This window comes from Lytechinus variegatus, chromosome 1 (assembly GCF_018143015.1).
Source record: "Lytechinus variegatus isolate NC3 chromosome 1, Lvar_3.0, whole genome shotgun sequence".
NCBI lineage: Eukaryota > Metazoa > Echinodermata > Echinoidea > Temnopleuroida > Toxopneustidae > Lytechinus > Lytechinus variegatus.
This window is the reverse complement of record NC_054740.1, coordinates 74693720-74718030: the sequence shown is the minus strand read 5'-3', so window position 1 is coordinate 74718030 and position 24311 is coordinate 74693720. Positions and strand designations below refer to the sequence as shown.

At 36.1% G+C, this 24311-nt stretch overlaps 1 protein-coding gene across 1 annotated transcript in view; it reads right to left on the bottom strand.

Annotated features, from left to right (window-relative positions):
* Positions 1-24311, bottom strand: part of LOC121422868 (G-protein coupled receptor GRL101-like) — a 77404-nt gene that overhangs the window by 4394 nt on the left and 48699 nt on the right. The window contains exons 4-20 of the mRNA XM_041618099.1: positions 12613-12720; positions 11708-11827; positions 10885-11007; positions 10114-10323; positions 7853-7993; positions 7258-7425; positions 6337-6459; positions 5717-5851; positions 4832-4966; positions 4240-4359; positions 3662-3776; positions 3252-3320; positions 2541-2612; positions 2113-2184; positions 1622-1693; positions 1097-1168; positions 673-744 (exon numbers count right to left, since the gene is read on the bottom strand). Of these exons, the coding sequence (XP_041474033.1) occupies positions 673-744; positions 1097-1168; positions 1622-1693; positions 2113-2184; positions 2541-2612; positions 3252-3320; positions 3662-3776; positions 4240-4359; positions 4832-4966; positions 5717-5851; positions 6337-6459; positions 7258-7425; positions 7853-7993; positions 10114-10323; positions 10885-11007; positions 11708-11827; positions 12613-12720 (1927 nt within the window). The remainder of the gene's footprint in view (positions 1-672; positions 745-1096; positions 1169-1621; positions 1694-2112; positions 2185-2540; positions 2613-3251; positions 3321-3661; positions 3777-4239; positions 4360-4831; positions 4967-5716; positions 5852-6336; positions 6460-7257; positions 7426-7852; positions 7994-10113; positions 10324-10884; positions 11008-11707; positions 11828-12612; positions 12721-24311) is intronic.

Genomic DNA, 24311 nt, shown 5'->3' with positions numbered 1-24311 from the left:
TTACTCTTAATTAATTCTTACAAACAGTTCTGAAATACAATTTCTTTTTCTGGTTTAATTGTCAAAGTTTGTCAGCACGCTCTGATTTCATATTGGATACACAAATCCTCTTTATTTTTTAAAAACAATAATTCGCGCTCGCATTACGCCGATGAGATATGTTTCTTCTCATGAATTCCTTCATATAGTCCTTGAAATTTTCCCCTACAAGGTAAGCATATACCAAAAAATCAGCTCAACTTGCATTGATTGCTAAGTTAGATAGGCTTCGAGGGATTATTTCTCCCTAACATTTCCCGATTTTAGGTTTAAATATCAATGAATTTCAGCTCGTACATTGCGCTCGCATTCGTTTTTTAATTAGATACGAATCATGTTGATTAACGTCTTAATATTGAAAAATATTCGCACTCGCATTTATAATATAATACACTTTGAAAGAGGCGAGACTTGCCCTAGATACACCACTGTATGAGTGACAGCAATTTCTACCCATACTGAAATCACTGTCATTCCTCGGTCCTTTTAAAGCTTATTTTCCATTTTTCACCATTTCATTTTTGTGTAGGAATGCAAAAAATACATTAATATTGCAACAAATTGATATTTTATTTAAAGTGATGTTATGAAAGAAAAAATCCCGAAAATTCCCGTACTGACTATATTACTTACAATTTCCTGAGTTGATATAGGCCAAAGAAAGCACCATCCGGTACAACTACGATTTGATTGGCTGAAAGGTCTCTGCACGTGACAATAAAAAGAAATACTACATTACAATACACAAAGAGTAACTGTTGCTCTATCATGTCTATTCTCACCAAATATAATGCTCAGATCTCTCTCAAAAATATTTGTTGTTATGGTGATGTCTAGATCCAGCACAGTCAGATAATAAATGGTTATGAAATACAGCCACTAAATTCAAATCAAATATGATACAGAATAAAATCTCACTGCATTACAATTAAATAAGTTGACCCACAAATCCATTCATAAATCGGTTCAACTTCTGTGCATACATCTGTACAAGTATTTGGAATTGAAATTGAACCCCACCGATGGATTCTCTAACCAACTATCATAGCATACTTACAAGAAACGGAGCTTGTAAAGTCCAACAAAAGCAGCGTTTGGTATTTCCGTTAACTTCTGATGACTCAAATCTCTGAAGATTAAAAATATATACAGTTACAGTTAAGCACATAATTTCCTAAAAATTGTTATTTCTTATACACAGTTTGTTGCAACCATATAGTCAGTAGTAGCAACATCAATCAGTCAAAGGAAATGTATGAAGTATCATGTTACCGTAATAATAATATTAATAACAACCGGGTAATCATGCAATCATGTCGATACCCGCTGCATAAATGTGACCATTCTTTCCATATCCTGCAAACTTTTTACTTATCTGAAATTTCCATACTTTAAGTGTTGTTCTCCAGAATATTGAACCTCTAATTTAATGGGGTATAGAATTACCTTGCAAATGTTTTAGATCTATTGCACATATGACGTGTTGTCACTGACTAAAAGTATTCCAAACATTTCATCATTCACAATTTATACTTCATTTTTACATAGAGTTTGTTCCAGAATTTTTTTAATGTATACTTACAGCGTTGTGATATTCTTCAATCCTTCAAATGCATGTGGCTCTATCATGTTGATGTTGTTTCCTCCAAGTAGCCTGTCAGAATAATATAGGAACATAATTAATTTGAAAAAAATAAAAGCATGTAATTCAATTAATGTATACTACTACTACTACTACTTCTACTAAAATGGTGAAATCATATACTACTACTACTTCTTCCACAATTATTTTTACTAGTAACGAATTTTTACTGACTGATGGTATGCCAGTGAAAATAACAATATTAATTTTGTATCAGTGTATATTCGGTTTTGTTGGTACGACTGCAAATTACTGGACCAACATACTGCTTGACTGGATCAAGATATATCTTTCACGTAGAAGGCCTAAACACATTTCTATATGCACATCCCCCTATGTTATTTTCATCACGTTTGTTTGTTTGTTTAGATTTAACCACAAGAGACAGCCCATGACAAAAGTTACATATATAGGATCAGGGTTATACTTACAGTGATTGCAAACCGTCCAAACCTCTGAAATTTCCCTTGCGGATCACCGTGATATTATTGTTCTCCAAATTTCTGTTGTAAAGAAGAACACACACATAAATAATGAAATAATAACTGTAACTATAACACAATAAGTGTGTGTATATATACAATTACTTATACGACTAGTACATAATAATCATAATAATGATTTTGAGAATAAAAGCTACATTCATCATATTAATGTCGCCGTTGTAACGTTGTAACAAAGACAAATCTACATCTAGTCCAATGTATAACACTTTCTATCATGAGTTGTTGACAGGTGGTACATAAACATAGCGAAGGCAAAAACAAATGTTTTCAAAGTAATAAAAAAGTAAAATGAATGATGAAATGAAAATGATAAAATGAATTAAAAAAATAAGAAGTAGCAAATAATTACTTACAGATAAGTGAGATTGACCAAACCACTGAATGTATCATTATCGATATCATTCAAGCTATTATTGGATAGGTCCCTGATAAAAAAAAGAAAAGAAAATCAAATTCAAATCATGGCGCAATGAATACCAATTAATTACACACTTATTATTATAGGTATCATAATACGGATAAAAAGTAATGAAGATATATATATTTTTGTATACATTTTTCCAAGATCTTGGATATTTTGGTAGTGTGGAAGCAAAAGTATGAGAACTTTCAAAACCGTGCGAGCAGTTGGGCACGAACACTGTGCCTGCTCGACTGATTCGTAACTTCAAGTAGTTACCCTGAAATGGTCTGCTTCGGATCGAAGAAGTTATTATCGAGTATTTTGTGGCCTGATCAAGTTTTCGTAATTAAATGGGCATTCTTGAGATCGAGGGGGTCTGAATACAACTGAGTTATTTTCCATAACAGCCAAAATGATATGAATGGGTTATGGACCATTCCTTGATACATGAAATAATTCTTTATTAGTAAGCTTTATACCTAGCATGGAACTGTCATTTCCCATACATTTCTAATAAGGTATTGGTATAACCCTAAAAGGACTGGGCTGTTTGAGATGTGTTAGGGTCAAGGAAAGAAATATATTTGTATTGACCTGAGTGAAGAGGTTAATACGGACAAGTACAGGACAGGGAATTGTATCGTAATAAAAAAATACTCACAAACGAAGCAGCCCGGGTATGTTAACAAGGACCTCGTTTGAGATTTTAATCCTGTTTCCACTCAGATTTCTGTAAAATTAGGAAGCACATGCGGTATTCTTATAATAGCTCATAAATCACAACAGCAACAGCAACTATCCAATAACACATAATCCACTACTACTACTACTACTACTACTACTACTTTACTACAACTACTACTCTAACCAATATTTTTTTCATTTATACTCCGTAATCGCTTTAATACGTCATACATTTCAAGAATATGTGCACTACGTAGAAACTGTGTGTTAACTTCATTTGAAATTTGTCATAATTTTTAAAGTACTTTGGAGGTAGAAAGAGATTAAAACAAATTAGTAAGTAAGAGCAAGTGCTGGGTAGGGGGCACAGAACATTTTATTACTCACATGTCATAAATGTTGTCATCGACGTGGAAATTGTGGAATGATTCAAATCCAAGATTAATACAGCTCATTCGCGTTTGATTGCATGTACACAAATGTACAGGTCCACAACTGTAGGCTGGAAAGATCATTCAAACAACATCAATTTAGAATCGCATGGAGACTCTATTAATGGCTATTTTAAGAATACTATTAAATGTTATTTGTTTCAGTTGCATTATAAGACAAACATAAAACGTTTTCTGATCCATCTCTTGGATATTTTTTTATTAGTTGTACAGATTAAAATGATTAAAACGCCCACCACGATTTCACAAAAAATATTACCTGGTCCGTTAAGCGATGTGATTGTACTATGAATTCAAGGGATTTACGCCATATCCATATGAATTTATTGCGAGATACAGATTATTATTATTTTCATTTGTTACAGAAAGTTGAATTTATATTTCAGACATTTATAATCGGTTATGAACAACCGAAATGCCCACATTACAACTACGCCTGCTCATGCTCAGCAGGTATCCCGTTAAAATATTGTTTGTAAAATTTGCATGTGAACCTCGTAAGACAATACTTACGACAGAAAACTTCGTCTATCCAGGAACGGAGACAATCTACGGGGCCGTTACACACATCACTCATATTGATACAATAGGAATTCAGACACTTAAATTCGTTTTCACGACAGTTCCAGTTGTCTACACATAAAAAAAATACAAACGTTATCAGTTATTGCGGGAGGGTAAAACCTGTAAAGGATTAAAAGAAAATTTAAAAACCAATAATTTTACACTCTATATAAATATCAAGTAAAGCCTACGACCGAACCAATGTTTCCAAGGTATCAAGGCATACAAGAGAGATATCAGTAAGACCATTTATATAAGCCTTTGTTAAAACTGCGTCTGCGAAATGAACTGCCTAGGTATTATCGACTTTATAATACATAGGTATTGATATGAAAAGAAGAACATGTTTTTAAATATAATCTCTGTCCTTGCTCAAAGCGTTCGGGATAGTACTGTAAAACAGAGTTATTACTCAGCAATCATACTTGAACTTATTATGATCGCGGTATAGAAATAATCATAATATTATGTTTGTTATCTTAACTACATGTTTACACTTATACTTTACAGGTGATGGATGATTATATTCTGTAATGTTTACCACAGTCAAATAGATGAGATTCGTCCTTGCATCCTTTGTTTCCCGTAGTATCCAAGAAACACACATCCTCTTGTGGTATACACTGATCATTACTACATCTGAACTCACCCTCCTTGCAGCTTAAGAATTTATAGTCTGCACAGGTTGGAAAGTGAACAACATTCACGCTTATATGTGGGATTAGTAAAGAAATGAATGCAAGATCACATGAGAATAAATTTATTGTCCTAACTCTCCGATCATTCTCCGATCGGTAAAAACACTTTCGCAATTTCGGAATGAGTAAGAAACTTTAGACAATCTCTATCCTATAAAATGTGAATCGTTCTAAATTGATTAACCAATTAATTACTGTTTGATTGTTATGGGAAATACGTTAGTATAGACTGATCAATTGAATTTATTTCCGTTAAAAACATATAACAATACAAATAAAATGATAGATGTGAATTGATAAATGAAAAAGAAAGAAAGAGAGGATGGTTCTACTCAGCAGCATCCATCATCGTGCTTCTGGTCTACCGAGGGGTTCTCAAATAAGTCAAGATAAGTCATTATATATAATTATTATTCCGTGTGGGCTAAAACAATGACAATTCATGAATTCGGGTTAAATGATTCTTAGATTTTCATCACTCAGTACAAAAAGACATGCAACTGAAACAGAATGGACAGTGTAGACTGGATAGTTGGCCTGGGTTGACAACTAAACCTTGGCCGTATAAGCATGATAAATACAACGTACGCTTAGGCGAATGCTACCGCAATCCATGCGCCATTTTCCCTTGACAATCACTGACAATTCGTGCATTCAATTGGCAGAGAGCAATTTATAAGTGTAAAGCCCTGACAAATGACGCTTCCTGAAACGTTCCCATGTCTTACCACATTGATCTTCATCAGACGAATCGATCGTTCCATTGACATAGAAACAACTAGGGATGTAATCACACTTCAGAATCTCCGGCAGACATTGACCACTCTGACACTTCCACGTTCCAGGTGGACACTCGTAAGACTCTAAACATGGACGAACCAAATCCAGGATAGAAACAATCAAATATTGTTGGGTGATGATAGAAAGTGCCACGCTTGGCATAGGCAAAATATTGCACTTACCGTAACAGTATAATTATAGATACGCTGAAAAATGAACATAAGTTGATTGTTTGACATAAATCCTGTCCTGGAAGCATATCGTAGACATTTTAAATGAAGTTGAACTGATTGCAAGTCAGATATATGTATGATAAAGTTCACCAGGAAAGATGTGAGAATGTATCTAATTTTCATTGCCTATAAGACTATACAAATAGTCTAGTATTGATATAACTGACATTGTTCCTGACATTTGACAATTTTATAGACACCTACAAACTCTTTTTCTTGTCGAAGAGAGTAGTGGTAAAACAGCGGCTTGGTGACTATAGTGGCTGTATTCAGGGGGGGGGGGTAGATACATGCACATGCTTCATTAGAGAATATGTTGCGACAGAAAAACATACCACAATTTGCTTCATCCGAGAAATCGAAACAATCGAGATTTGCATCACATCTACTTGAAAGGTCAATACATCTTCCATACGGGCACTCAAATTCTAACTCGGGATCACAAGGACGAGTCACATCTGGAAATAAGATGTTAACAAATGTAAAAGATTACTTTCTTCAAAGTAACGTAATGCAGTCAATTTAACAACACAGTCACGTCGAGGAGCACACAGACTAATACATATATCTTTTAAATTTATTGCATAATGCTGAATGAAAATGACAAGAATGATTATTTTTCACCACCGTGTATATTCGTGAATATGACATTTTCAGAACAGGCCCAAGCAAGATAAATGTTGTCTACAGACGGTTAAGGGGACTTTTCGAAGTTGTTGTTTTAATGCATAACAACAAAATACCAGAAAAAAAACTATTAGACATTATTTTAAGCTACTTGTCGAAATGGTGAGATGATACATCTTGCCATGTCGACATCATAACTTTGTTATGCCAAAATGGCGAGATGCGTTATTTTACAATGTAGAAATATAAGTTGTATGCCAACATTGCGACATACATTATAACGCCAGGTTGACTTGTGAATGGATGTATATGGGCATTGTGAGATATGTTATCACGTCATGTTGACAAATGGAAAGTAATGGCTAGAACTAATTGTACCATCCACAGTGTGCGCGCATGTGTATGCTGATCTTTAGCTTCCCACACCGCTGTGTAAATTCTTCTCCCATTGGATTTACCTTTCTTATGTAAGCATGGCGAGAAAACGTATCTCGCCATGTTGACACTTAACTTGGCAACAAATTGGCAATGTAAGTTATCTCGACAAGTCGATAACACTTTAAAGCTTCAGTACTAAACAACACTCAAGAATCCCTTGGTCAGACAAAATGAATACAAAAAACGCTTACTACAGTTCTGCTCGTCGAAACCATACATGCAGTTAGGTCGTCGATAATGGTCACAAAGCACCTTACTAGGCACGCATCGAGGATCGTCGAGTCCATCTTTGTTATCACACATCATATGGGGATTAATTCCCTCTGGGTCACAGAAGCCGGAAACCTTGCCTGGAATCTCTGAAAGTGCAAAAATGAATGTGCATATCTTAAAGTGTTTTTTTTTCTATCTCAGAAAAATAAAAGACTACAATTAGTTTTTTTAACATGTCCGTAGCAGAGATCAAGTGTTTCCAAGTATTTGTCAGTGGAAAATGAAAGATAAGGTGCACACTTTATCTGGATTTTTTTCTTATAATACTTATGGAATAAAAGGAGAGTCTAACGACCCCAACATCCAGTCTGCGTACAGCCATGGTTCCTTAAGTTTTGTGTGATATCACCTAGATATTTCGGCCGGTGGACTTCACAAACTTAAGTGGATTTACATCCTCAACCGAGAGCTTGGAACAAAGGCTTGGACACAAGGAGTTACCCAATCACCAACTGATCCGTCTTGTTTGAACATTCATGACCTCCAGTTCTTTGGTGATTATAGAGAACTTACGGCAGTTGTACTCATCCATATTTCGAGGACAGTCAAAGTATCCATCGCAGATATATTCCTGCCGTACACAAGGAGCTGGTTTGTTGTTTTTTATCGCACAAAGGATCCCATTTGTCTCGTAATTACACATATCTTCATCCGCTGTCAAATGAAATATGAATAAAGAAAGCATTGGTTTAGGAATGGGACTCTTGAGAAACCATTTTGACTTTAAAAGCCTAAATAAATAATTTCACATCATATATATATATACAGTGCGTATCAAAACAAGTTTACACTTTGAAAAAGCCCTGGGAATTAAAAAATATACAACATGTTGGTATTTTTTTAATCTTAGGTTTGGGTCTCATCTATCCAATGAAAGCAAAAGTTTGGACAGAATGTTACACTTGAGTGAGCACTGTCCATTTAAAGCTCGCATAAATCTTTTTGCGTAGAAATGCTAGTTTTCACGCTGTGTCAAGGGGAAAGGGCGAAATCAAATTTACCCTGCGAAACATTTCTCAGTCCCTTGTACTTTTAGTCAATTGAAATAAAACAGATACATTCTAGCATTTTGTAACAATTTTGCCACCCAAATTGAAATTTCAGCACTTTGTAAGCACAACCTTTTACCCTTTTTGTGCCAGCTGGATCTGAGGACATAACTGAATCTGAACAACAGTTTAATATCAGACAAGTTTTTATCATTTAAAGTGGGTTTACATTTCATTTTTTTAGTTAATACTTGTTTCTCCACACCTTTTCCAAGCTTGACAATGATTAACAAAATGAAAATCAAGCCTAAGCCATTTCATGTAAATCACAGCTCAGTGTAAAGCAAATATCGTCACGATGGCCTCGGTGTTTGGGGCAGTGGGGTGGGGCGCAATGCACTCTTCGAAGTGTTTTGGGAAAGGAAACAAGTTAAAAAGGTTGAAGATATCTTCAAATCAATTTTACTAGCTAAATTCAACGTGTTCTTCATGATTAACGTCTACTTTTATTCGCATAACTATTTCAAAGTTCTGCGCAAATCATTTTTCACTAACTTTTCAAAAGGAAGTGGTGCTCACTCAAGCGGAAATATTTTCCGACAGTTATATCGTCATTTGCTTAAATGGATCTGTACCAATGTTAAAATGTGGAAAAATCTTCATGATATTACAGTCGTCATGAGTATTCATTAGGTGGGCTGATGATGTCACATCCCCACTTGTTCTTTTGTATTTCATTATATGAAATTAGGTTTATTCAAATTTTTTCCTCCAAGAACTAGAAAAATTTGATTAACAACTGATTTATTGCATTAGATATTTATTGCTACAACTTATTAATTTATGAGTGAGACATATTATTCACACACGTATGAAATAATGAAAAAAATGTGATGTTATGTAATAACATTTAAAAAACGTAAAGTGGAGATATGACATCATCAGCCCACCTAATGAGTATTCATGACGACATTTTTCACAAAATATTGCTAAAATCTAAACTTCAATAACTTTATTATTTGTTATCCGATTTTGATGAAATTTTCGGCATTTTGCACAGTGATTTCTACTCTACAACTGATTTATCGCATTAGATATTTATTACTACAACTTATTTATTTATGAGCGAGACATATTATTCACACACGTATGAAATAATGAAAAAAATGTGATTTTATGTAATAACATAATAAAAAAATAAAGTGGAGATGTGACATCATTAGCCCACATAATGAATATTCATGACGACTTTTTTCACAAAATATTGCTAAAATTTAAACTTCAATAACTTTATTATTTGTTATCCCATTGTGGTGAAATTTTCGGCATTTTGCATAGTGAATTCTACTCTATGTATTAAGATATAAATATTTTCAGCCCGGACCATCCCTTTAAGTTCATTTGCGACCATGGCCAGTCATATATAACCACTCATTTGGTGTGATCCACGACTTGTTACCCATCCACAAAATCGGTCAATGTTTTAGTCAAATGCTGGACGGAGACCGTCGCGAAAGAGGTGAGCACATTATTTTAGATCTGCTACTTTAAATTACCAAAAAAATATGTTCAAAATTTGTATTCACCATTCATCCCATTATGATACAAGTTAGCAAGGGCCACGAGTAAAAAGAACGCGTTTTAGTGAGTATACTTTAACTCTATCTATGATGTAATTCTTCCTATGATAATTAACGATAGCTAGCTTTTAAATGACAAAATGCGATTGTTTCTAGTAATGTGACATAAAATAATCTACATATTCGTTCCTCATATGTCACTTACTGCACTCTTTTTCATCCTCGCAAGACATACAATCACAGACTCCGTTGCATCTGACCGATGGCCGGAGGCATTTGCCATTGGGACACTTATATTCATCGGCGGTACAATCACAATTTTGTTCATCTGCTTCATTATCTGGACAGTCGACATTGCGATCACACCATTCATGTTCGTAGATCTTTTTACCATTCCCACAAAGAACGTAGTGATCTAAGGAGAATGGGAAATAATTAATTTTCAAGATATTTAACCAATACATCAACAACAAATTTATGTTATTGCCTGCAAGGCCTGAAATAAACTGGATGTGATCATAAGTACATTAGAAAAATACTCAAAAGTTATGCTGTTTACAGGGGCAACAGGACGGTTTTGAAAGTGGAAGGAGGGGGGGGGGGCACCAAACCATACACCAAACCACAATCAATGGTAATTTTTACATTTTTGTACACGGTTTTGGATAAAAAGGTGGGGGGGGGGGCCTGAAGCCCCCCAGCCCCCGATCAGATCAAATTCCGTATGATTTTACATACATATTAATGCATGAATTAGCATAATCAATTCATAAAATTTGCATAAAATAAAGTACAATGTGTAGATTATTTCCAAGACGTATAACCTTTTTTGCCAATTGTCGGTGGAGATCTGGGGGGGGGGGGGGTTTGACTGCGAGCCCCATATGATCTCAAATACCCCGGTCTACACAGGGTAAAATAGCAATTTGCAGCTATAAAACTTGGTTTAATGGTCATGCATGATCATAAAACATACCTTCATCACAGCGAGCCTCATCGCTACCATCAAAGCAATCAGGATTTCCATCACACATAAACCCTGCGTTAATGCACTGCCTGTTAGAACATTTGAATTCTAGTTTATAACATTCTCGGTGAGCTGCAAGATAAGATCATATATAACAAATCAAACCACAGATTAAGGTGAAACAATGCTGTATGCATTTTGTTCCATGAACATTTACAAAATTTCATTTGATGTTTTAATAAAGAGTTTGACCTTCATCATCAAATTACAAACCAAAACTTAAAACACAAAAAAAATTGAGTGCGCTACATCATCATCATCATCAAATTACAATATCTATAATTATGAAATGAAACAAAACTTTCATATGTCAAAAATTTCTAGGTATATATTTTGTCTTTACTCTTTCCTCAATTCCAATCAATTGGCCTTCTTTTGATGCACTGGCGTACAGATTGGGATACGTGGACACCCCAAAAACCAAGAAGGGGGGGGGGGGAGGAAAGAAGAAAATGAAGGAAAAGGGAATGAAGTATGGTGCTTTTTTCCGATTCTCCGATTTCCAAATCTGTTTCAAATTGTTCTTCTTGAAATGAAAAAAAAATCAAAATAGTCGCTCGCATATTTTTGCCCCATACGCCATGTCTGGCCCCTTTAAGTTGCTGGATGGACTTGACATTTACATCCCCATAGCTTTATTTCCGTTACACTGAGAAACCTTTCTTTTCCAGTTCCACCGATGTAATTATAATCTAGAAATATCTCTAAACATATTACCGAAATCATCTGCTCTCTGCTGGGATAGGTCCAAAATTTATATATGTTTACTTACCACATGCTTCTTCATCTGAATTATCTCCGCAATCGTCAATGAAATTGCACACTAGATGAGGAGGTATGCAGTAGTGATTATTGGAACACTTATGGTAACTTGCTTGACAAGGAAATGTATCTGTGGACAGGAATCGAAAAATGAACCTAAGCCTGTTGGACAGATAATGATTTTTTTTTTTTATTACAGAACACGTAAAAACGAAAGCAAAGAATTTTCTAATATGAATTGCTCATGAAACAATATAGAGATTAATCGATAAAAGATTGAATGATTGATTGATTGAATGAATGAATAACGGTGTTTATAGTAAAAGTAATACCAGTTCTACAAGTCTACTGCAAATAAAATGATATTAGTAAAGTAGAGAATCCAGTGACATTTTCAGAGAGAATTCATTTTATATACTGTCCGCAATGAGCAAATACACCGACATGTCTCCGCACCCCGACGCAGAGAATAATGAGCTCTCGACCAGCGAGAATATATATTGTTGCCGCATAACTAGGAAACACATCTATCATATCAAGCAATTGTCGAAAATTAAAGATCCGGAGTAAGAAAAAAGGCTAGGTGCTCTTTTATTTTCCATTTAATCAAAGGTTCAGAACTTACGAAGCATTACGAATGTATCGTTTACAAAGAAACAAGGACTAACCTGTTGCGTCAATTCGAAAGTTTTTGACAAAGATTACACTACTCTCTTCTTGAATGGCCCTTCCGTCTCGGACTTGAATCGTGCATTTGGCTGTTTCGTCTCAATTATAATAAGTTGAGCTCCAAAAGGAGCTCCGTAAAATACAGTATTTTCAATTACTTTCCTTTAACGACCCAACCCCTTAACACGAACCACTCCCTCACCCAACCCCCCCCCCCCAAAAAAAAAAATATCCCCAACAACTCACCGCATCCATTCATATCAGCGCAGTCATCTTCACAATCACACTTGGTGTCACATCTTAACTCAATTGGGATACACGAATGGCTGCACGGGAACTCATTATCCGCACATCCTGTAAAACAAAAAACACATATATATTATAGTATGAATATAGTGACTAAATATTATAATGTCTAAAAAGACTGGTGTTATGCGCAACGGCGAAAAGCAGGGGCCAATGAACGGATCAAGGGGCAAGGACAAGGCAATACATTCCGAGCCCAAGGTCCGACTTCCGAAATACCAAGGCCGAACGACGAAATGCCAATGACTTCATACCTTTGAGCGCAAGGTCAAGACTAAGGACTTAGCGTCTGAGGCCATGGACAAGGCCAAGGAAACATAAAACTTTTAAAATTTGATCTACACATGTGAAGAGTAAAATGTTATATCTTGGCTTTGTGGAATATGCCCGTCTGATCATAGTATTGCAGTAACAGGCTTTACGTTAAGAAGCAAATAACATATTGTTCGTGACAGACAGAAAAAAGAGGACTCTCGAAAAGAAATCACGCTAGCGATCCACTATTCGCCGATTCGACCAAGTCTGGCTATTCGCAATCCAGATTTGTGCGGACTCGCCTTTATGCGTCAATGACGTGACGTCACCGTGCTTATGTGTCATTGCTGATTCCACGTTCAACACTCTTCACCGTCAACCATAGTCCTCTCGAAATATAATGCTGAATATTAACAATTTAGTGGTAAATCGGTATTTAGGTATAACTAATGACCAATTTATTAACAAAAAATGATGTGTTATCGATATAATGTACAAACTACCTAGTTTTATTTGCTTGTTTTCACTGTCCTGCAACTAGCAACAAGTGATTAAACAGTTAAATGCTCATCCATCATGTTGACGAAACGTGAAAAGCTTTCCAGCAGTATAGGGTCAATGTGGTGGGGTGACGCAATCTAATTCACTCAATCGAAGTGTCTATTTGGACAATGAATATTTCACCAATTAGTAAAAAGAAAATAAAAAAGAGGTAAAATACAGAAATCGGTATTTTTCGAAAAAAAGTAAAATTTAGAGATGAAATTTTACCATGAGACAGTTCCTGATAATATACTTTTCAAATATAAAAAAGGTATCGTTTGACCAACAAATATTGCGTTAACTTAAATTATGCCTAAAAAAACTAAGTGACACATGAATGTTTATCATAAGGCAGTGTTTAATACAAGTACTACATTCACGACGAAAGCAGTAATGAAAAGCAATGCACAGAACACATTATTATTGAATGCAGTAGGGTGTCAATACATACATCAAAAATGAAAAATATAACGCCATTTATTCTGCAAATATGAATGTCAGACAGATCTCAGTCCCCATTTGATAAGGAAATAATGCCCGCAGAAAAAGACACGCAATACCTTAATAATAAACTATTATCAGCTGTTACTGCCACTTGCAGGGAGAAGTATGATTTGGCTTAAATACTTTCCTCAATGAAAATATGATTGACACAAAATAAATGTCCATTTATGAAATGAGCATTCAGCTTGTCTCTTGAACATTTTAGTTATTACTAGTAAATATATATATATCTAATAAAAAAGACAATTCTGAGTGACAAGTCGCATTTTCCATTTCCTGTTCAGAGGTTTCAATAATTATAATCCAAATGCAACGTGCAACATCTTAATGCGTTCGCTCCATATAAGTGAACAGGATACCCTGTCTTAATGGAGCACTGACTTTCCTTTGGGGAAACATTTACCAAACTTGCTAACGGAGCTTCTGAATTCAAGTTCAAAAAGTGTAAAAGTAATTTAAAAAAATGTCTGTCGCGCCTTCCTTGTTTTCCAACGACACACGAGGCGAAACCTCGTCGCAAAGAGAGTACCATCTTTACTTGGAAATGGATATCCTGCGTTACATTGAAATTGCTGTTTCAATACCTCTGAACGGCTTCATCCTACTGATTATTGTTGCTTCACCAAGACTAAGAAAACAACACAATATTTTTACCTTAAACATGGCTCTTATAGACCTTGCCACAGCTCTGATAGCAATTCTTCTCATATTCTACGAACATTCGAAAGTAAGTCACTCGAATGCTGGCATCGAATTAAAATTCACAAGCGGATTCGCCATAATAATGATGATTACATGAATTCCACTTTGTGGTCAAATTAAATTTATTCTGTCAAAAATGTGAGCTCTACATAATATTATTTTTCAAAAACAGGGAATAAAATAGAAATAGAAAAGGAAAAATATGTATTTTAACATATGAATATCTGGATATTGTTATCGAATGTTATCGGAAAACCATCCTTTATCCGTTCCCTTGTTCGATAATTATGATCATAAGGTACAGCCACTTTCTTGACTGATTACCAGTCAAATGGGCAATTGTGGGCAATCCGCGGACCTTCCTACGAATTTAATGCGAATTCATACACACGCACATACATTAAAAATCGCCTCTGGTGCGGAAAGAGAGCCGATCTGGCATTTCGTTAACAATCTCATCTTAAAGCCCCCTAACACCTGACCGAATGTAGGCGGACGAAGGGTGACGAATGGAAAAATGCACGAAATGCACGCGAATTCAACGAATTCAAATAAAATTTACGTCAAATCATGCGATCAGTAACTATTGTCAAATTTTATTAACGAACGGTAAGCGAAGGACAAAAGTGACCTGTGAAGGATAATGATTTTTTCGGTTCACCTCTTTGAATTAATTGCAGCCGAAGGCAAGGGAAGGGTTGATATAACCAAATTAGACAACGAACAGTGAGCAATGGTTTGATATGGCGTGCGATTAGAAACGGAGACGAGGGGATAGATCGGGCGTTCTTGTACGTTTGTGTTATCGTGTTGCATCATTAAGGTTTCTTTCGAGATCGGTCCACTTTGGCAAAAGCGCGATGAGGGACTATGCGCGACAATAACCAATATCCCACAAACGATAAACGAACGATTAGCGCAGAATAAATAAGAGATACGAATTCAAATAGATGACCAATGATTTTTCAATTCGTCGGGAACTTTTAAACATGTTAAAAATTTCTGCGCGAATTTCAATAATCGCAGCCCAAACGAAGGGTAAATATGATTTACTATCAGTTACCATTGAAAACGATTTAAAAATGCCTTTCGCCAGCCATCGCAAGGCCCCTCACACCTGACCGAATGTAAACAGACGAAGGGTGACGAATGTGAAAGTTAACGAAATGCCCGCGAATTCAACGAAAATTTCCGTCAAATCAAGCGTTAAAGGCCCCCTCTCATTATTGAAAAGACGGAAAAATCGTTGGTCATCTGTTTGAAATCACATCTCTTAATTTAGTCTGCGGTAATCGTTCACGTTCGTGTGTCGCGCATAGTCCCTCATCGCGCTGTTGCCAAAGTGGACCGATCTCGAACGAACCCTAACTTAAGGCCCCCTCACACCTAACCGAATTGCCTGAAATATGCCTTGCGATGGTTGGCGAAAGGCATTTTAAAAATCATTTTCAACGGTAACTGATAGTAAATCATATTTACCCTTCGTGTTTGGATTCATACATCTTCTGAACTAACAGCTGCGATTATTCAAATTCGCGAGGAATTTTCGAACATATTAAAAATTCCCGACGAATTGAAAAATCGTTGGTCATCTGTTTGAATTTGCATCTGCGGTAATCGTTCGTTTATCGTTCGTGTGTTTTAATCGCTCATAGTCCCTCTTCGCGCTTTTGCCGAAGTAGACCGATCTCGAAAGAACCCGTAACGAAGCAACACGATGACACAACGAACAAGGTTGCCTGATCTATTCCCTCGTCTTCGTTTCTAGTCGCATGCCATATTAAACAATTGCTCACTATTCCTTCGTCTTATTGGGTTATATCAACCCTTCGCTCGCCTTCGGCCGCAATTTTCTAAAGAGGTGAACCGAAAAATCGATATCCTTTGCATTACATGCTTATTCTTCGCTTACCGCTCGTTGATAAAATTTGACAATAGTTACTGATAGCATGATTTGACGGAAATATTATTTGAATTCGTTGTATTCACGTGCATTTCGTTCATTTTCCCTTTCGTCACCCTTCGTCCGCCTACATTCGGTCAGGTGTAAGGGGCTTAAAGCAACATAATGACAAAAAATTACAAGAACTCCCAATCTATTCCCTCGTCTTCGTTTCTAATCCAATGCCATATCAAACCATTGTCCACTGCTCGTTCGTCTTACTGGGTTATATCAACCCTCCGCTCGCCTTCGCTAGCAATTTTTTTCAGAGGTGAACCAAAAAAGCGATATCCTTTGCATGTCACATTTATCATTCGCTTACCTTTTGTTGATAAAATTTGACAATAGTTACTGATCGAATGATTTGACGGAGATTTTATTTGAATTCGTTTAATTCGCGTACATTTCGTGCATTTTCCCATTCGTCACCCTTCGCCTACATTCGGTCAAGTGTGAGGGGGCTTTGAGACTATTCAATCGAGTTCGACAAGTTTTGTGATTAGCAATCATTCTGCGATCTGGCATCACTAATAAACATCACATCAGATACATATAACCTAACGTTTCGTTTCATGAGCATTCTTGAGGCGTAGTTTGACTATTTAAACTCTACTATATCGTCAAGGTTCCTACAGCCCCCTCCGTCGGGTACAGAAGTACTGGCGAAAAAATTGCATCCAGGACCATTTCCATTTGACAGGATGCAGCATGGGCGTTTGACGGAGAGTCGTGAGGGCTCTTAAAACAAATCCTACAAGCAAGAATAAATGAAATAAATGAAAAATAACAACATTCACCGGATTAGAATTAAGTGTTTACAGAGAAAGCATATCGAAAAAAAAGTAGACCAACTGAATTCAAAGGCATGAAAAATAATTTGATTGATTAAAGAGCAGTTTAAGAGGACACATCCTTCATAGAGAAAAGGAATCTGCAAACGTTTGATAATCTTATGAATTAAACTTATATCGTTGTTTTTCATTGCAGGTACGAAGCATGTACTTCGCAATTTGGAGTTGTTGCACAGTTATATCCGGCCTCAACATTCTACTTGTGGCCATCTACCGCTTTGTAACGGTTCAGGTCGATCCGTTTGGAGTCAAGAATATCGTAACAACACCTAGATGTATTTTCGCTTGTTTTATGGCATGGGTAGTCGGCTCTTTTCCTACCATAGAGTTTGTAGCGAATAACATAGGAAAAGAAATAAGTATTGCAAACATTGTAGTTTTTGTGTCCACCGGAATCTGCTATGGGCTGATTTACCGCGGTTTGACGCGGCCGGTATCAATGGAGGGCGGAGTGGTTGTACGCGGTGAGAGGATGAAAGAGAATCGGCGAGTGTTGAAAACATTCGCAGTTATTTACCTTACATCAGTCTCTTTCTCCCTACCGATATGTTTTGCTGGGTTAGTCGAAAATCATGTTATGACTACAAAGGATATCTTAGTAGCTTTGTATAACTCCAATATGACTGTGAATCCTGTAATTTACTGGTTAAGATCAAACGAATTCAAGACTGCAGTGAGGCAATGTATCTGGGGAAGTCGCGTTGCGCCATTCAGTATCATGGAAGTTGTTTAGGCTTGAGGACTAATTAGGTGCGAAAGAATTAATTAAGTTCTCTTTTAACTGAAAAGTAGGCCTTAGATTTGGAAATAACAAATAATGAATATTCAATTCTTTACAAGATGAATATTTGTTGTTGGAGAAATCATTCATTTACATAATTTTGTTAATTTGATAAAAGCACTGTTTTGGTAATCTTAGCTTTTGAAACATAAAATTTGCATTCAGTCAGAAAAGAGCATTTGTGAATTAAGGTAAATATTAGATGTGTTTTAGCCTAAACACTGACCAAGAACAAATTAGGTTTGCCATTCCTAATGCGATCAATCACAAACGGTTTAATACTACGGTACACTGATACCAGTATCTAGAATTTCAAGAGAGTTGGAAATAATCATGGTCATAATGGTGTAGGATTAGTTTACAGAACTACAATATTATTTCCGTCTTTACAACACTTTTGTTTCCCAACTTTGAGTAAAATTATCGAATGATTTTATTCACTGATTTGAATGTTTGCCACAAACATGACAGGAATGTATATGTTTTTTTTTTCAAATCCATCACCATGGGCCTCTTAGGTGTGCATAACTTCAGTTTTCATGTTGTTGGTTTTTTACCTGTGCCTCGCTAACACCCCAGATTAGGCCAATAATAAGGTTCATAAAATCTATCTTTAAAATGGAAGGAAATGCATCACTTCATTAATTTATTTCAAACATAACAAAATCATTTTAAGTTTTTACTGTGGTTTAATTTTTTTATTTTTCTCTAGGCTGAATTGCACAATATTGTTTATGATGTGCATGTTTTGATTGAAGTGAAAGCTTGCAAGCAATCACTAATTTTACATTGTTTTATTATATGGTCCAACGGCTTTGTTTTTAAGTCGATCTATTTTATCAACAGCTGAGTTAATATCTAAAAATGTTTATGTAAATTTTATGAAATGTAACTTCGCAATACCTGATGTTTTCGAAAGGTAAAAAACAAATATAGTTTTTCTTATGAAAAGATTGAACACATATTTATGAGACCAAGACAATGTACTCTTAACAGCAGATTAAGAGATTTTCAATATGAAATGTTGCAAGGCATTGCTTATACAAAATCATCACTTTTCTCGTTTTAAAATCTCGCAAAATAATCTTTGTTGTAATTGTACAAAAAGAGGAGGAAACATATAGCCATCTATTTTTGGAATGTGAATATGCTTTGGTTTGGAATAATTGTAAGTTGTTTGGTTTTATATATATTGATAATTCGATAAAATCCTTGTAGGTGTAGAATTAGAGGATGAAGGAAAGGAACATTTGGTCGATCATTTTGTAATCTTTGGGAAATTGTAAAGGGAGGGAAAAGGGTGTACTCATGGATGAAATTAAAAGGAAATTTAAAGAAGTAGAATGGGAAGAAAAAAGGCTGGCGTTAGATAGAGGCAAGATGTATCTAAGTTTAGGGAAATGGGAAAATCTTAATCAAAGGAATATATATATATAAAGGGAGAGAGAGAGGCAGAGGTATATACATAGAGCGAGATACAAAATCACAAAACTAAACAAAAGCCATCAAACAAAAACATGTGTTTCTCTTTTTTTTCAGAAAAAGCACGAATATAATACGGGGAATTGGTGTCCCTCCATGTAGAGTTGGCATAAAGGGGAGGATGAGGTCTCTTAGAAGTTTGATGTATATTTTGTATAATTATATGGGATATGGATTTATTGTGTAATTTATAATCATGTTACAAATAATTTGTACAACTTGTTTATGAAATGTGAATGTGTATTTTGATTTAAGAGAATAACAATAAAAACATCCTTTAAAAAAAATTTACCTATGACTAATAGTGGATGTGCATTCTGCGTTCTTTCAACACTTAATAACCCTTTCAAACTGCAAATCAGTGATAATGATTGGGTACCATGAACTGCCCACTGAGTAGCACGCCTGGTATAATTATTTTCTCGAAATAATCAACATTATCAAGTAGAGTGGATACTAAACAAATGAATGATGCATCAACAGATTAGCCTATTGGATATAAAGAACGTATCGAAAGCTACAATATTAAAAGCAATTGGCATCATGATCGACAGGGCATAAATGAGTCGGGTTATTAATCATGTCAGTGCACGTCATTTCTAGGTTTATTAATGTTGAATGTTTAGCACAGTGGCAGTAATTCTAAGTCAGATAGCAGTGATGACTTGACTTACGAAGTAACTCATTTAAGGCGATCGTGTGAGACCTGATATTGATTTAAAGTGTTTGAAGATGTGCAAGGATCTCATGATTATCAAATACAACTCATAAAATACATAGGCCTACCAACAAGCCTGTCTTCGCATGCGATAGAGAAAGAAAACGTTAAGGGAAAAAAGTATGAGCACTGACTATTACGTGATAGGGGATTATTTGATTCTAAATCGCATCCGAACTGCTTATTTGTCAGGTATCCAAACGCTTTTTAGAGTATGATTCCCTACACAACTGACCAAGTGGGTATTTTCACTCAATCTACTGTGAGTACAAGGGAACCACAAGAACTCATTATTGAGATATGTAATATACTTGTGGCTGCCACATCAGTGTTTTTAAACAGTTCTATCATCCTTTTGGTTGTCTGCTCACCGAGGCTAAGGAAACAGCACAACATATTTACATTTAATATGGCAATTATTGATATATTTTCCGCCTTGGTCATGCTGATATCACTGGCTGTTTCCATGACAAGAAAGGTAAGTCTGTACGGCGTGTAAAATAATCCTACAGTTTAAGGTTAGTAGTGTTATTAGACAATGCAATATACAGAGATCTTGTTTGAATATTAGGAAAAGGTAACATGATTGTTTTTTATATGTGGAATCCCATATCTTCTAATTTTGATGTACATTTATTCTCATTGACACTTCAAATACATTTTGGAATTATCACGGACATAGAGATTCCATTTTATAAACTTGCAGATGATGCGGACGTCAATAGTTATCTGATTGTTTTGATAATAAAGTATACGATGCGTAGGCCCCATAATTAATATTACTAGAACTGAAAACGAGAAGTCTTTAAACACCTTTAAATAGTAAACTGGAAATTTCGATACATGTACACACTTATAAAAATATGTACAAATTCGCACCATTAAAGGTGCAGACCAGATGGGAGCGCCTAAAAGGTGCATCATTGTAACTGTTTGGAATTATGCCAATAGTTTTATTTTTCTGCTTTCCAATATACACTCCTTACCTTCTTTTTTTCCTTTCCATTTTTCTCTTTTTTTGGTTGACCGGGTGTTGCTGCAGCCACTTTGCCCCCCCCCCTTGGAACCTAGAATATCACTATTACGGGGCTACCAGTTAAGTAAACATGCGACTAGTCGCTAGGTTATTTGGCTATTTTTTAAATAATAAACACCAAAATGGAACCCAGAGATATGTTTGATAATTATTATTAACCTCTAGCATACGCAGACGGGAACAAGAAAAATAAGTATGATTGATATCGATAAGTATGAAGTATGACAGGTACCTATAATACGCAAGGTCCAAACTTCCACCCTCACCACCCGCTGCGGGTCTGCGCAGGCGCGGTGGCGAGTGAAATGTGCAACTACGCTCGAATACTCGCCCTGTATAGTATACCCTTTTCCACAAAGTTGCACCTTTCTTACACCCATATTTCTTAATGTGTATAATTATGTCACTTAGGAAACAGGCCGTGTCGATGCAAGTGCGTCGTGAAATATTTACATGTTTGTGACATTCTGGCTTGAAAATTGACATTTCAGGGAATGTTTGGATGAAGTCACGAACAGGGTATACGCTTCACAGGAAGTAAGTACATCGATCGCGAAGGAGGAGCTGAAATATTTGGAAATTCAGCCCTGAAAACGGAACGTCTTAATATTTTTTTGAACTGATGAACAGCGCGAAGTGTGGGGGGGGGGTAGGACACGTAAACTTGAAAAAAAGCAAAAACAAAGAAAGCTAGGCGATCGAGCTTGAAATTGAGGCGCTTTTGCAATTTGTAGGGCCGAAAGTTAATTGAAGGATTTCGTTAATACTTTTTGCCTCATAGGTTTTCAAAATTTCTGAGGGGGTGGGCCATTGCCCACCCCCTGCTTCGCCAAGTTATGCACCAATAGAGCCTTCCAATATTTAGCGATGGGGATGCTGGGATTTTATCAAACCTGCTTTCCACACACATACTCACAAATCCACACACTCCCACACACACACACACACACATATATATATACAATATATACAGGTATATATAGAATATTAATTTCTATATATTTTTTTTATTACAGGTACCCCGATTTCTCTTCACAACGTGGGGATCGAGTATAGTTTCAGCGAGTCTAAACATTCTTTTAGTGGCCTTCTATCGCTACGTGGCCGTTCAGGTTGACCCTTTCGGAATTAGAAATCTTGTAACTACACCTCGATGCATCTTAGCCTGTGTGTTGTCCTGGTTGGTCGGTTTTGTAGTTCATATTTTCGCCGTCTTGGATGGAGGATTCAAGTGGGTTTCGAGCTTTATCCTATTTGTCTTTGCTCTAACAGGGATCTCATATGCACTTTTATACCGCGGTGTGACGAGTTCACGAGACGTGCGCCGTTTGAAAGAGAATCGCCGTTTGCTGATAACTTTTGTCTCCATATACATAACATCGGTTGCTTTCTGGATCCCAAGCTTTGCTTTGGGAATTTCCTACTCCGAGATTGATTTGATCGACGGGATAGGTTTACTTCCGTTAAACGCCAATTTAATTGTCAATCCTGTATTTTTTTGGGCGCGCTCAAATGACTTTAGGACGGAAGTTAAAAGACTCTTATTCAAAACCAACGTTGGGCCAATAATGGTGTAACGCAATCTTTCCCACTTATTTGTCGTGATCATGGTGATTGATAATGGAATTAGAAATTTTATTGCAGGCTTTCCCCCGATTTTACAGATTGATTTCAAGCAGTTTAAAAAAAAATTCAGGAGCCAAAATTTAAAATATGTCTTGTGCACGGTTTGATACACCTAAATGCATGTACATGTAAATAGCATCTGAATTGCTAGACGGGGCAAGTCCAGGTCAAGTTCAGTTTGAATCTAAATTGCCACAATAACAAACTTGTTGATGCTGGGTGTCTTCAACCTGTCAAGCCGTTACGTAACCTATTCATACGTTTATATTACTTGCCAGATCGTTACATGTAGGGCCGTCGCTAAAGGGAGGGGGGTGCGACACCCCCAAAGAAAGAAAGAAAGAAAGGAATAAAGGAAGGAAGGAAGAAAGAAAGAAAGAAAGAAAGATAGAAAGAAAGAAAGAAAGAAGAAAGAAAGGAAGAAGGAAGAACTAAATAGATTAAGAAAGGAAGATAGAGGACAAAAGGAAGGAGAAAATCAAGGAACGGGGTAGACCAGATTTTGATTAGGTAAAGATGCGGAGTCTGAGATGTTGGAAAATTAACAATTGTCTCTTATGCAAGTGCAGGGCTGTTGGACTGGGATTTTGGACTGACGCCTGTCGGGAAAATTACAAACTGTCGGGTCACGCAGATCTGTTCCAACTGCTAAAATAATGTTCTTGCTTGGTCTTTGAGTGCCATTATCTTTGTCGATAAATTTCCAATTGCATACGGCTATCATTAAATTGCGATTTTTTTTCTTCGAAATGCGAACGTAGGGAGCTCTCTGTACCGACATTGATTAGAATGTCCAAGTTTAAGGTGTAAATTTCGAAATATTTTCAGCTCGCGCTTCGTGCTCGCATTATGTATATTGAGATTCCCAGCTGATTATTACAGATGCCGAGTCTGTTAAATATTGAATGAAGACAACAGAGTAACTTCATCTTCGCATCATAGAGAGGCATGCGCAGAGAGTGGAAACATGGACGACATTTGGGTTAATAACAGTGGCATAGAATAAAAATATGTTCATAGCAATGTTGAAAGGTACAGGCAGATTGCAAATTCTGTCAAACAGTTGCATGTTGAAGAAACACACATGTAATTAGCTGTTTAGAACAATGTATGTTCTACTTCAAAGATGGTATTATCGTTATAAATGTTTGATAACGTTTAATTCAGATTTATCTGAGCACGAATTGCAAGTGAGTTAT